This window comes from Hemisphaericaspora subhashii (assembly GCF_019202705.1).
Source record: "Hemisphaericaspora subhashii strain CBS 10753 chromosome Unknown scaffold24, whole genome shotgun sequence".
Taxonomy (NCBI): domain Eukaryota; kingdom Fungi; phylum Ascomycota; class Pichiomycetes; order Serinales; family Debaryomycetaceae; genus Hemisphaericaspora; species Hemisphaericaspora subhashii.
Genome location: NW_026057343.1, coordinates 1 through 13,300, shown reverse-complemented (window position 1 = coordinate 13,300; position 13,300 = coordinate 1). Strand labels below are relative to the sequence as shown.

General features: G+C 31.8%; 7 protein-coding genes across 7 annotated transcripts; 1 reads left to right on the top strand and 6 right to left on the bottom strand. All coding sequences in view use genetic code 12, as the record gives it.

The window, feature by feature from the left end:
• Positions 1–3: 3 nt before the first annotated feature.
• Positions 4–2,718, bottom strand: KSP1 (putative serine/threonine protein kinase; the record flags this gene model as incomplete). The annotated part of the gene is made up of 1 exon (XM_049408026.1): positions 4–2,718. One exon carries the CDS (start codon positions 2,716–2,718, stop codon positions 4–6), a length of 2,715 nt encoding a protein of 904 aa, XP_049262564.1.
• Positions 2,719–4,465: 1,747 nt separating this feature from the next.
• Positions 4,466–5,995, top strand: J8A68_004101 (uncharacterized protein; the record flags this gene model as incomplete). Its single annotated transcript, XM_049408025.1, has 1 exon — positions 4,466–5,995. The coding sequence occupies one exon, from the start codon at positions 4,466–4,468 to the stop codon at positions 5,993–5,995; it is 1,530 nt and encodes a 509-aa protein (XP_049262563.1).
• Positions 5,996–6,045: 50 nt separating this feature from the next.
• On the bottom strand, positions 6,046–7,617 carry J8A68_004100 (uncharacterized protein; the record flags this gene model as incomplete). The annotated part of the gene is made up of 1 exon (XM_049408024.1): positions 6,046–7,617. The coding sequence occupies one exon, from the start codon at positions 7,615–7,617 to the stop codon at positions 6,046–6,048; it is 1,572 nt and encodes a 523-aa protein (XP_049262562.1).
• Positions 7,618–8,695: 1,078 nt separating this feature from the next.
• Positions 8,696–9,199, bottom strand: J8A68_004099 (uncharacterized protein; the record flags this gene model as incomplete). Its single annotated transcript, XM_049408023.1, has 1 exon — positions 8,696–9,199. One exon carries the CDS (start codon positions 9,197–9,199, stop codon positions 8,696–8,698), a length of 504 nt encoding a protein of 167 aa, XP_049262561.1.
• A 387-nt stretch (positions 9,200–9,586) lies between these two features.
• On the bottom strand, positions 9,587–10,039 carry J8A68_004098 (sconC; the record flags this gene model as incomplete). Its single annotated transcript, XM_049408022.1, has 1 exon — positions 9,587–10,039. The coding sequence occupies one exon, from the start codon at positions 10,037–10,039 to the stop codon at positions 9,587–9,589; it is 453 nt and encodes a 150-aa protein (XP_049262560.1).
• A 336-nt stretch (positions 10,040–10,375) lies between these two features.
• PEX3 (Pex3p) lies at positions 10,376–12,032 on the bottom strand (the record flags this gene model as incomplete). The annotated part of the gene is made up of 2 exons (XM_049408021.1): positions 10,376–11,728; positions 11,988–12,032. 2 exons carry the CDS (start codon positions 12,030–12,032, stop codon positions 10,376–10,378), a joined length of 1,398 nt encoding a protein of 465 aa, XP_049262559.1.
• A 1,020-nt stretch (positions 12,033–13,052) lies between these two features.
• On the bottom strand, positions 13,053–13,300 carry J8A68_004096 (uncharacterized protein; the record flags this gene model as incomplete). Its single annotated transcript, XM_049408020.1, has 1 exon — positions 13,053–13,300. A coding segment is annotated over one exon (248 nt), but the record flags the coding sequence as incomplete, so codon positions are not given.

Here is a 13,300-nt window from a genome sequence, read left to right as displayed (position 1 = left end):
ATCTCAATCATCATAATCACTCCAATCTTTCTTGTAAGTGGTAGTAATCCATTGTGACCCAATCAAAGAAACCCCATTCCCATTTCCATGACCTCCATGACCATGACCACCAGGAGTAGTAGTATTATTATTATTTTCATGACATGCTTTATTAATATTAATATCTTTTCGACCATCAGGTGGGGACCTTTTCAAATTATTTGCAGCCACAATCGATGCTCTCCTAAATGGTGGAATATATTTTCCACTGGTTGTACTGCTTGCAGAAGTAGATAATGGAGCACTAGAACTTGCGCCAATATTCATATGATTCCCATTTGGTTGCTGTGTGATGGAATCACCAAATATCGCTTTTCTTGTAGCTATTGCACTAATGGAATTCTTGCGACCAGTAGTATTAATCCCATTGTTATTTCTATTATCAATTGATGAATTTTTTCTATGATGATGGGGGAAATTATGATATGTAGATGGTGAATCATTATTACTTGAATATCCATTCCCATTACTGGGTTTCAGTAAATCAAAATCATCTTCTAAATGGAAGACTTCATCATAATCATTCCCAAGTGAAAGATGATCCATTTCTTCCATTAATGGTTCTATAACTGGTGATTTTTGATAATTGGGGGATCTCAAATATGGTGGAATATATTTCCCAGAAGTCGATAAATTATTACTATTTGTAGTAGTTCCATTTGCAGTAGTAATATTCCCATTATTTGCAACCGATCCATTCAATGGAGATGGATGATGTAATACCGGAATAGATGCACTAAGATTAGTACTAGGACCAGCACTTGGAGGATTACTTGTAGTTCCACTAGTTGCATAATAAGATCTTCTTAATTTTGAAGTAGAATACAGTCTTGATTTTCTTCGATTTCCATGATAATGATTATGAGAATCATTATTGGTTGAATAATCATTGCCACCACGGTGATATTGCTGGGGAGAATTATTGGCATAACAATACTTATTATACTTCTTTTTATAATTCTTCTTCCAGGTTCTAGTAGCATATTGATACTTCTTTTGATCTCCTCCTCTTGTTATGTCATTGATAAATCCATTATCTCGGTTTGGCATCATCAGTTTCCCAAATTTTTGTTCTCCATATTTATCCAAATAATGATTAAATACCGATTTTGGTGTAAAGAAATCTTCACGATTAAATTTATTATTCATACTATTATTATTAGCACGATTGAAATTCATATGTGAATTTTGATTATATGAAGCAACATTCAATGGTTTTCTAGTATTACGAATAAACTTAAATCCAGATCCACTAATAGGTATAGGTTTCACATGAGTATTGGAAGATAATAACGCGTCTGCTCTGTGATTATGAGGAATTTCATCAAATATATCAGGAGTTCTAGGTCTTGGATGATATGGTTTAGAAGCATGGGTATAACTATTTGGATGATGTGTGTTGTTGTTGTTGGTAGTAGTTCCCTCGGCATCCACATCGACATTTGTGATTGATACCGATGGAGCCACATCTTTAGGTTTATATTGATCTAATTTACTACTATCAGGAGAAGAAATCAATAATGGAGATTTCTTGGGGATTCTTTCCTCAGGAGAAACTTTTTCATCAGATTCATTATCAAAGTAGCCATCATCTTCTTCCATACTTTCAGGTCCTTCTTCTTCTTCTTCCATACTTTCTTGTTCTTCTTCATAATCACTTGCCCAATATTCTTCATCAATTGTGAAATATCGAAGTGATTTTAATTCTTGATGAATATTATTCAAATCACGATTATTTGGATCAATAGTTAAACTAAATCTTAAGATTGAAAATAAATCACCACTCATAGTACTAAAAATATCAAATAATGCTTCTCTATTATTAACAAATTGAATAAATCGTTTATCAGAATAATTAGCCACTTGAAATGGATTTTTATGGAAAACTAACGTTAATAAAATAATCCCTAAAGACCAAATATCAATTTTGGAAGCATCATAAGATTCTAAATTATTATCAAATAATTCAGGTGCCATATATCTTTCAGATCCAATATCAAATTCATCCTTATTGGTAATATATCTAGTTGTAGTGGATAATCCCCAATCACATAATTTAATACTCCAATCTTCAGCAATTAGGATATTTTCCGGTTTTAAATCACGATGATAAACTCCATGAGAATGACAAAATTCAACTGCATTCAATACTTGTTGGAAAACATCTTTAATATCTTGAGTAGTTGCCGGTCCGTTCCCATTATGAATAGCTTCATATAAATCACCTCTTGTACAAAATTCCAAAACTAAACAAGAATCAAAATGATCTATTAATGTTGAAATATTAGGATGATCTCCAAGAATCTTATGGATTTTGATTTCTTTTTGGGCTTCATTAAGTAGATTATTAATAACTGATTGTCTATATTGTTTTGCCCCGGATTTCGGACATCCATCTTCTTCTTCTTCTACGTCTATATCATCATCGGTCAATCCTTTTGGTGGGGGTTGTGATTTTAATTTTGCTGGACTTGAAGATGGACGTGATGCATTTTCAATTTTATCTCGATTCTTTTTATAATCAAGTGGATAAATGAATTTAACTGCCACGAGTCTATTATTAACCTTGGTATCTTTAGCGACAGATACTAAACCATATGAACCTTCACTTATATCACTAATTTTAAGATATCTATCTCGTAATAAGCTACCCTTGTCATATTGTTCAAATTGATCCATTGCAATGTAATGATGTGAAAATCAGAAAGAAAAGCAGTCTGGTAATATAAATCGTCTGTAAGTCTAGGATAAACGTTTTGTTGGAAATGCAATGAAAACGTTGTAAGTATTGTTTTTTTAGGAGTTTTATAATAAATAGTAAATTATTTTTTTTGGAATAATAATTATATTTGATATATGAATTGAAATAAAAGCAGTAAGTAAGTTGTCGTAGTGAAAGTTAGCGTGAATAATTAGCTGTCACTTGAGTAATAACAAATGCAATAAAAATGTATGTATAAATGTATGTATGGGTATGGGTCGTTAAAATATTAATGGAGCATAAATGGTAATTAAAAAAGGTGGTTGTAAAAAATTGGAAACAGGGAAATGAATATGTTAATCGTCAACTAAAATGGATATGCAAACTGATGCTACGAAAGCAAACAAACAGTGGGAAAAGGAATGTGAATATATATATGATATTCTGTATTGGATGTAATTGGTTTGGTAGGTCTAAAGCACCGGGTGTTGGGTATCTTATTGGATTCTTGATCTTTAAAAGACTCGAAATAGGAGTAACAAAAAATGAGTCAGTAAAAACTACTGATCTATATTCAAAAATGTAAGGCTTTGTTGGCCGTTGGATGGGATGGGTTGGGTTGGTTATGAATATAAATATAAATGTATGACACAAGAATATAAGAATAGTTTTAGTTGATGGTTGGTTGTTAAAGATGATGATGATGATGATTTGTTGAGCTATTAAAGAAAGAATAAAATAAGTTTTAAATTGGGCGGTTTCCAAAGAAAAGCTTTTTATTTTAAAAGGAAAAAAAAAAAAAAGAAAACTTGATTTCCATAATTTTTTAAAAATAAATTTGTTGATGATTTAATTTCTGTTGGCCCGTAGTAGTAGTAGTACGGGGAATCGCCTTATTGCCCCTGTTATAAGATACGTCAATTGAATTGCGTTCCCCCTCGAATTTATTCAATTGAGGATGGCAAAAAAAATGGAGTTGTAAACAGTTAGCGGTTAATTGTAATATTTACACGTCAAATGAAAGGGTTAGAAGTAATGCTCCCTCCCCCCATTTACATTTCTTATCAAACAAAAGATAAAACAACTTTCAATCTCAAAAGAACAAAAAGTACAACAAAGAACGAACTTCAAACAACCACAACTCCACCCCCTCTCTCTATTTCCTCCACACCCCAAAAAAAGAAACTAATGGAACGCAAAAGAAAAGAAACAACACCCAAAAAAAAAATACAAAAATTCTTCTTTTGCGTTCTTCTCTTTCTACGACCTTACTGTCTGCAACAAATCGCCGTATCAAACGTAATTGTATATGTCCTGATGATCAAGATAATTCTTGGCAATATGACGTAGTACACTAGCTACTGCCCCTTCTCACAGCCTCCGGAGTTAAATCTTTCTACCTTTCTTGCTGAGTTTCACAAACGGATTTCTCAAAAAAGTATGGGGTAGATGATGATGAATGTTGATGGTGTGACTCATTGTTAGGAAAAAACCGGTTATTAATGTCGTAGATCTATTCTTGTCGATTTTTAGGTCACGCTTTTCTCCGACATTGTCACGACATTTTTGCCTAAGAGATTTTTTTTTTTTTGGCTTAACAATTTGCCATTTGCTTGCAGTATCAATTCTCTCTTACTGATTTCTTTCTTCAATATCAATTTTCAATTTAAACTTTCAAGGATTTGTAAACAATTGAAGAAGCATATACACTAAAGAACTAATACAATGGATGAACAAATACCTACCTTCTTAGCTGTCACAGGCATAGAAGATGAATCAATCGCCAAACAATTCTTAGAATTGACTAATGGTGATTTAGAATATGCAGTCACCTTATTCATGGAATCAGGACAATCTGCCACCACAAAACCAACTACCACCAGCAGTGGTGGTGGGCTTTCTAATACTGCAGAGGATGATGAAGAATTAGCTCGGAAATTACAACAAGAAGCATATGCCACTAATACAGAAGATGATGTCCGGGAAGCAGATACAAATATTCATAGACATGAAATGTTAATTGACCCCTCTGCTGGATTTTTCCATCCTGGTCAATTCCAAAATCGCCCGGTTGATGTGTTTGGTAGTCGAAGACAGGGCGTTTTCCATCAACGACAAACCTTTGGTAGTGATGAGGATGATGAATTCCTCGGACATGATGAAGAAGAAGATGTAGCACATGGTCATTATTATGACGCGAATGACGCCAATGAAGACGATGATGATATGAATATCTCCGATGATGACAATACCGTGCCCATCCTCCCCCGTAATCGTCGTTCAAGAATCCATCAAACTCGTGAATCAGAACTCACATCCACTCAAAGAAGATTAGCCAATCTTTTCAGACCTCCCTTTGATTTAATGACAATGACAAATCTCGACCAAGCTAAACAATTAGCCAAAACATCCAATAAATGGATCTTAATAAATATCCAAGATTCAGGAGAATTCCAATGTCAAGTCATGAATCGTGATTTTTGGTCAAATGAACGTATTAAATCAATCGTCAAAGATAATTTCATTTTTTTACAATATCAATCTGATTCAAATAATGGTGAAACATATGTGAATTTCTATCATGCTGATCAATTCCCTCATTTAGCCATATTGGATCCATTGACAGGTGAACGAATGAAAAAATGGCAGGATGGACAAGTGCCCATTGTGAATGATTGGATTAAGGATGTCCAGGATTTCTTGGATCAATTTTCCCTTTCACCAGATTCAACTAATCCTTTGGTGAGTCATGAACCTAGAATTGATCCGGATAGTTTAAGTGAAGAACAACAGATTGAATTGGCATTGAGGAGATCCATGCAAGGAAAACAGGGTGCTTCTGCCGATGACGCAATTGTGTTAGATGAAAGTGATGAAAATGAAGATGATGCGCCTGAAGTTCCATCATCTCCAGAACCAGAAGCTATTGCGGCTGCTCCACAAGATCCATTCGATGCAATCAAGCCCGTGAATCATGAAGAACCAACATCACAACCATTTACTAGAGTACAAATTAGATTCCCGAATGGGAAGAGATTAGTACGAAAATTACAACCATCAGATCATGTAATTATAATCTATGAATGGTTGAAATGGGTATTAGAAACTCAATCGGCAGAATATGGTCTTGAATCAAATGATAGATTTAATTTATCTAATAGTTCAGATAAATCATTTAAATTTATAGATTCTTTGGATTTGTCTATTGAGGAAGCAAATTTGAAAAATGCAAGTATTCTTCTAGAAAAGGATTAATCAGATATAATTATATAATAATATACATAAAATAAAATACACATTCGGTATTACAAAATTTGAAATTTCTCTAATGGAGGTATGGAACGCCATTTTAAGGTTGTGTTCCTGGGGTTAGATGATGATGAGGATGAATTTAATAATCGTTTATATTCATTACGAAGTTCTCGTTGTTCTGGGGATAAGTTGTATAATTCCTGATATTCCGTTTCATCAATATATTCAGAATCATCCTCGGAACTCATGTCTTCATCTTCACCCTCTTCCAGTTCTTCTTCCTCTTCCATGTCAGATTCTTCAGAGCCACCACCCTCTGCATCTTCCCCATCCTCTTCTTCTTCTTCTTCTTCATCCCCATCAATCCGTTCAGTTTGAACCCCTTTTTGAATCCGACTACGGATCAACCAAATATCTTGATCAATATCATCATCTTGATAGCTATCCAACCCTTCACAAGGACGTTTCAGTAAAATTAAATTCTCTTCCTTGGGGTATGTCTTATGGATTAACATTTTTCTCATATGAGGAACTTTACAAATTCTTGAAGTTTTATCAATAATTGATTTTCTTATCGTGGTTAATTCAATTCTATTTTTATGAGGAAGAAATCTTGTATCTAGATTAACATAATCTGAATCATGATTATATTTTATGAGTTTTGATAAATCTTTAGTATTGAGTGAATTTACTTTTGTGATTGATTGTTGTTCTTCTTGTTTTGGTTGTTGTTGTTGTTGTTCTTGTTCATCAGCGTCGTTTTCTTCTTCTTCATTTCGGAGCTGTTCGGTTGATTCGATAACTTCCATTGGATTAACTACAGAACGGAAATATATTTTGTTTGCATGATTGATATATTTCCGTTGAATATTCATATGATGGAATTCTTGATATAATTCATATAATTCATCATTTGTCAGTTGAATAAGTTCTTGCTTCTTACGTAACATATCATGATAATATTGTTTCCAAATTATAACTGAATTCCCCTTCAGATTATTCTTAATTAATTCAGCTTGATAATTTTTTTCATTTATAATCATATTTAAAAGATCTTTATGAGGTTGAAAAACTTGATTAAAAAGATATGGAAATGGTAATAATTTATCTAATGATGATTGTGTAGTTTTCTTTTCCTTATTGTTATTTAACATATCATCAAAATCTAAAGGACTTTGTAAACTTTTAAAAATCTCTTTTAATTCAGTTTCATATTCATCTAAAGATTTTAAAATATCAATTCTATTATTATTAACAACACCTAAACTTTCTAAAATTAAATCTTCAAAATTTGTTTTGATATTATTAATAGTTTCAATTTCAAAATTAAAAATCTTAAACCAATTCTTATCATTATTACCAGCTAATCTAATCAGAATTATAAGTTTTTCAATCATAGCATTTATTCGATTTAATCGACTACGTAAATATTCTTGAGATAATTGTTTAAACTCTTGGGAAATGTTGGATTCTAATGAAGTTAATTCATCTATTGGAAGGTTTGCTATTGTTTGTAGTTGATAAGGTTGAAATTGTGTATTTGATTTTGAGTTGTTGGTTTTGTTGTTGGCGGAGGAGGTTGAGGTGGTGGTGGTGGTGGATGTGGATAAAGAACGTGACGACATGTTGGGCTTATCAGATTAGTTTGCAAAATACAAAATGAGGGTATAAAAATGGATCTATTGATGAGTGTATCAAAGTGACGTCAGTGATACTTTGATTAGTTGTCTATGCGGAGGAGTTGATAGTGTAACTGTAATAAGTAAGTAACTAATTGAAATTTAAAGTGTGTGATGCTAAAAAAGAATTCGTAAAATATTTTGGTTGCAAGAAATTTCTGTTTTTCTTTTGAGTTTTTTAAAATCTGGTTTTTTTTTTTTTTTTTTTTCTCTCTATTTCCCTTATTTTCTCAGTTTTCCCTTTTTTTTTCCCGCTTTCTATCAAATAGCTTTTATTGTTGGGTCTTTTCTTTATAGTAGCGTAGAAGAAGAGAGTGTAGAAATGAAGGAGTATGTAATACCTGTAAGACTAGTTAGATAGATTGAGAGTCACAGAACGAATTCCTGGGCTACAAAAAACACCCACGGATCTTTCATTAAATGTGCAAGTTTTCCCNGAGAGTCACAGAACGAATTCCTGGGCTACAAAAAACACCCACGGATCTTTCATTAAATGTGCAAGTTTTCCCGGTGATTCTATTATGGTATACTCAATTGTCGATGTTTTCTGCTTGTAACTGAGGAGCTTTATCTTTTCCTTTTATTTTTATTTTATATCTTCAACTGTTGTGGAATGAGGTTGGGAATTATGAGATAAGAAGTATACTCTTCTCCATCTTATGTCAATTTCCAGGTCACGAGCTCTCTTATACGTTTCCTCATACACCGTTAGTTTCTTTTCTAGTGCTCTCTGATCCACCTTCTGCGTGGTCAAATAAAGGGAGTTAAATACTACATCCATCTTCTTGTGCGATTGAAAAGAAGAAGAGATAGCTTATAGAGGAATATGTCGGCTATATATGAAGAATGATATATCTGTTAAGGGTCAACTATGGCTCCAGGAAAATTGTTCCACTTTTGGCAGCAGCCACTCGTCACATAAAGTGCAGTAGTAACCAACCATAATATGAAACATAACATACATAATAATTTATTAAATCAAATAACACTATAAACCATATTTAAATTAAAACAATCCAACTGTTCATCTATCTTCAGCCCATTCATTCTCTCTTCTAGTTTCATTCTCAGGAGAAGGAAATTCAACATCTCTAAAAGTTCTTCTTAATTCTTCAGGAGATTTCTTCATAATCAAATCAGCAACCATTTTACATCCAGTTTCTAATAATGGTTTAATATTTAAGAAATTAGCCGCAGTAATAATATCAAATAACAATTCATCATCATTATCAAAAGTCAAGAACTTCTTATCCCATTCTTCAACCGGAATGGCTTTTTTAATATCATCATCCTCGTCGTCGTCGTCTTGGAAGTTAGTGTCGCGGTAGTGTTCACACCATTCTAGTACTTTTGATAATACTGTTGATTTGACATTGCTAATTGGGACTTCAAAGTCTTCTTGTAATCCATCTGGGTTTAAATCATTAATCATGTTTTTGATTAAGATTGATTTTTCGGCAATTTGTTGATCAACTGGGAATTTTATCTCATCTGAAGATATAAGTATGACTTGTGGAGATGAAGACATGTTGTTGATGTTTTGATATGAGTGTTGTTGGAATAAGCTTTGGCTGGTAATTCAGGGGGATCTAATTCTTTTGAAAATTTAAATCGTATAGAAATTGTGGGAGCAGTACGCGTAAAATATTCAGTCCATTGGAAAACCACATGGCTAGAAATTCAGAGATATTGACCCTACAAAGATTAACTACAAAACAATAGATATCATAACAAGAGTATACATTTTATACTAATAAGAGCTCATACACACAAGCAAATAACAAAAGAAGAAACAGAGATTTCTATCTATCTTCGGCCCATTCATTTTCTCTTCTAATAGCATCTTCTTCTTCAGGAGTAAAATCATTTACAATATTAAAAGTCCTTCTTAATTCTTCAGGACTCTTACTCTTAATCATCTCAGCAACCATCTTACAACCAGATTNGTCCTTCTCAATTCTTCAGGACTCTTACTCTTAATCATCTCAGCAACCATCTTACAACCAGATTCTAATAAAGGTTTAATATTTAAATAATTAGCAGCTAAAATAATTTCATATAACATTTCTTGATCAACTTTCAAAAAACTTCTATCCCATTCTTCAACAGGAACAGATTTCTTAATATCATCATCTTCATCTTCTGGAAATTGGGTGTTTCTATGATGTTCACACCATTCCAAGACTTTGGATAAGACAGATGCTCTGACGTTTGGAGTTGGGATTTCAAAATCTTCTTGTAATCCATCTGGGTTTAAATCATTAATCATATTTTTGATCAAGATTGACTTTTCGGCAATTTGTTGATCAACTGGGAATTTTTCTTCATCAGATGAGATAATGATGACTTTTGGACCAGAGGAAGACATTTATTAGTTATTGATTATTATTCTTACACAGTTAATACTATGGGGATGTGAAAAGGGAGAGAAAATGAGAAAATGAAATTGAAATTGCCATTTATTTTCTGGTTTGATTGAAAGAGCGCGAAATTCAGTTTTCAAAGACGGAAAAAAAATCTCCTACAAAATTTAAAGCTTCTTTTGTTACGCTATGTAGAGCAAAGTTAAATGTGTACTATAAGGTGAAAGTTTATATGCGTTTATTATTTTTACATATTAAATTAAACAGTAAAGTCCACTTCGAAAGGGGAAGGGAGAATAAACTTTTTTAGTTCAAAAACCCCATAACCCATCTCTGTTTATCTATTCAAAATTTGAATAAATTCCTGCACTAAAATCATCTAATTCATCCAATTGATTCAAATTATTAATATAAACATTACCCGATAATTCTTCTTCTCCATGCTCTTGATCTCCAGTTAATGTAGTCAAATTATTAATAAACCCTTGTATATCATCTTCATCCAATTGTTCTTGTGATTTAGTTGGCAATTCTCCTTTAAGATTATCATTATCCATCATAATTCCATTTTGAATTGAAAGTTGAGCCAAGAAATTAGCTAATTTATAACTCTTATTGGGAATTTCTACGATCTTATTTTCTTCATCTTGTTGTAAATTACCAGTTGAAAGTAATAAACTTGAACCCATATTGTTATTGCCCAAACCCATTGATAAATTTGATGATAAAATATTCAAATTGGTTAAAATCAAAGTATTTAATAAATCAAAGAAATAAACATTACTATCCAACATGATTGAGTTAGTTTCATTAATTAATTTTAATAAATTAGATTCAGGAATTTCTAATTGATGAATTAAGTCAGGATTTGTATTCATCATAGTTTCTAATAAATCAGAATAATTAATTGGGAATAAATTAGCCAATATGAATTCTCGATTATTGGTATTAATTTCAGTTATAATATCTTGTAATAAAGAATCGAATTCTCCCATAGTTAATTCTTGTTTGGGAGTAATCTTATCAAATCTTTTAGTGGCTAATGCTTCAATAATTGAATTAAGATTTATCCAACCTTTATTTAATAACCACCAACTTAATGAAAGATAACTTTGTTCAGTTATATAATTTTCATGAGGATCAACATCATTATTAACTGATTTAACTCCTGCCATTAATATAGCCGATTCTAAATATGATCTTCTTGCTAAAATATTCAATTGTAATTTACTAATCAATAATAAACCAGAAATTGAATACATTAATGTTAATGTTCTAGTTATAGTTTTAATTTTTAATAAATTCCATAATTCAATTTTTGACATATTCATATAATGAGATAAACTTGATTCAGGATCATGATTATTTTCTAAAAGATTCAAATTTTCACTAGTTAATTCTGTATGAACTTTAGCCTTTTCCGTCTTTTTCAATCTTAATGCTTGAGTAATTAATTCAATAGGTAAATATTCAACAATAGGACCAGTTAACACAGGTAATAAAGCTAATATTGTATAATAGCAATCTTGTTGAGTTTGTAAAAATCGTTGTTTAATTTGTCGTTTAAATAATAATTCTTGTCTCAAAGAATTTTGATAATTTCTAAATTTCTTAATAACAAATTCATTAATTAAAACATATACTGATGCAGCAACTGTAGTTGTAATAATAATCTTAGAAAATAAAGAAGATTTCTTTGGACGATTTCTACTTTTTTAACCGTATAAGATTCTTGTCTATTATAATATATCTGGGGGAGGGTAACCTGTGTGTTTTAACGGAAAACGCAAATGTGAAATACAACTATATATTTGAAAAGGAACCAGCTAATGCGAAGTATCGATATTCTATGAGATATAACCTTTTATATATGAATTTCAAGTAAAGTGCCTTTGACTTGGAATATTCAACTGTAAATTTTCAGAAAGAAGAGTTGCTGAAATATTTGAATACCTGAAATGAAACATCATTTTTCTGTTCACTAACTAATTCTCTCATACAAAGTTAATTAGCGGATAACGGTGGAACCCGAGGAACAACTACAATAACCAAAAAAATAATTTTATCAAGTGGAGAAAATTAATAGATCTAGACTCATGTGATTGAATACAATAGACATAGTTTAGTTTATACAAAATTAATATAAATTTCCTCGTGGAAGTAAGTCGACTTAAGCGAGTTGATAGAATTAATTGCAAGCATTTTCGTTCTAGAAAAAGTCCATTTCTTTCAAGTAGAATGTGGGGTAAATCAACAAACGATACGAAAACACATATAATACACAATTCACTAAGTTGAAAAACATCTTCTGTTATGAAGGGTACTGGATAGTGCCTTAGTTTTGTAATTCCTAGAACCATTAGTTCCTCAACTTTTTTTTTTTTTACTCATATCAATTAGGAAAGCTATACAATTTATAAAAACTATACAGAAAAACCTGCTCCCATTGAGTAAACTCAAAGGAGGTTGTTAGTGTTTGTTATATATTTATTTAATTTATACTTTTTTTTTTTTCTTTTTAATATAAATGTTATTATTAATTTGGTTAGTTTATATCTTAATAATATTTGTTAATTGTAAGGGGGACCGTTCGAATAAGATGAAGTATTTGTTTGTCCGTTAATGGACTCAATACTTTGTTGGATTGTCGTCGACGTTTCCATATATATGTGATGGTTTTAATGTATCGATCCACTTTAAGGTATGTTGTTGGATTTAAGTGGGTGGTGCCTATAATATTTCGCAAGATTAGGTGATGATCTGGTGAATATTGTTTCCATATCTTTTTAGAGATTTCACAATCTTGATATATGTGTTGTGATCCTGGATTGATGATGGATTGATCGAGACATAATAAGCACCTCAACTTCCCTGGGCACAAACTTGCTGGTTATTGGTAGCGCACAATTTGTAGAGATATCATTTGACACAAACCCAATGAGTAATAGAAACATGCCATATGAATTCAATAATCTATTTATATACATTCAAAATCTCAAAATGTCATAAGGAAGTTTATCAAAGTTTAGAATCATCGAATGGACCGAGAGGACTACCCAAGAAAGTTTCAAACAAAGATTGGAAGAATTTCAAAGTGGTTGGTTTAATTCCTGGATAAAGGAAATTAGATGCTCTAGTTTTATAAGAACAACCTTTAACTGGTTTCTTTCCTTCAAATCTTTGTTCTAACCAAGTCCAAGCAGCCGGTGCACCAACAATTGTTTCCGAAATATGACCACCAGTAGTATCTTCGGCAAATTCCAAGG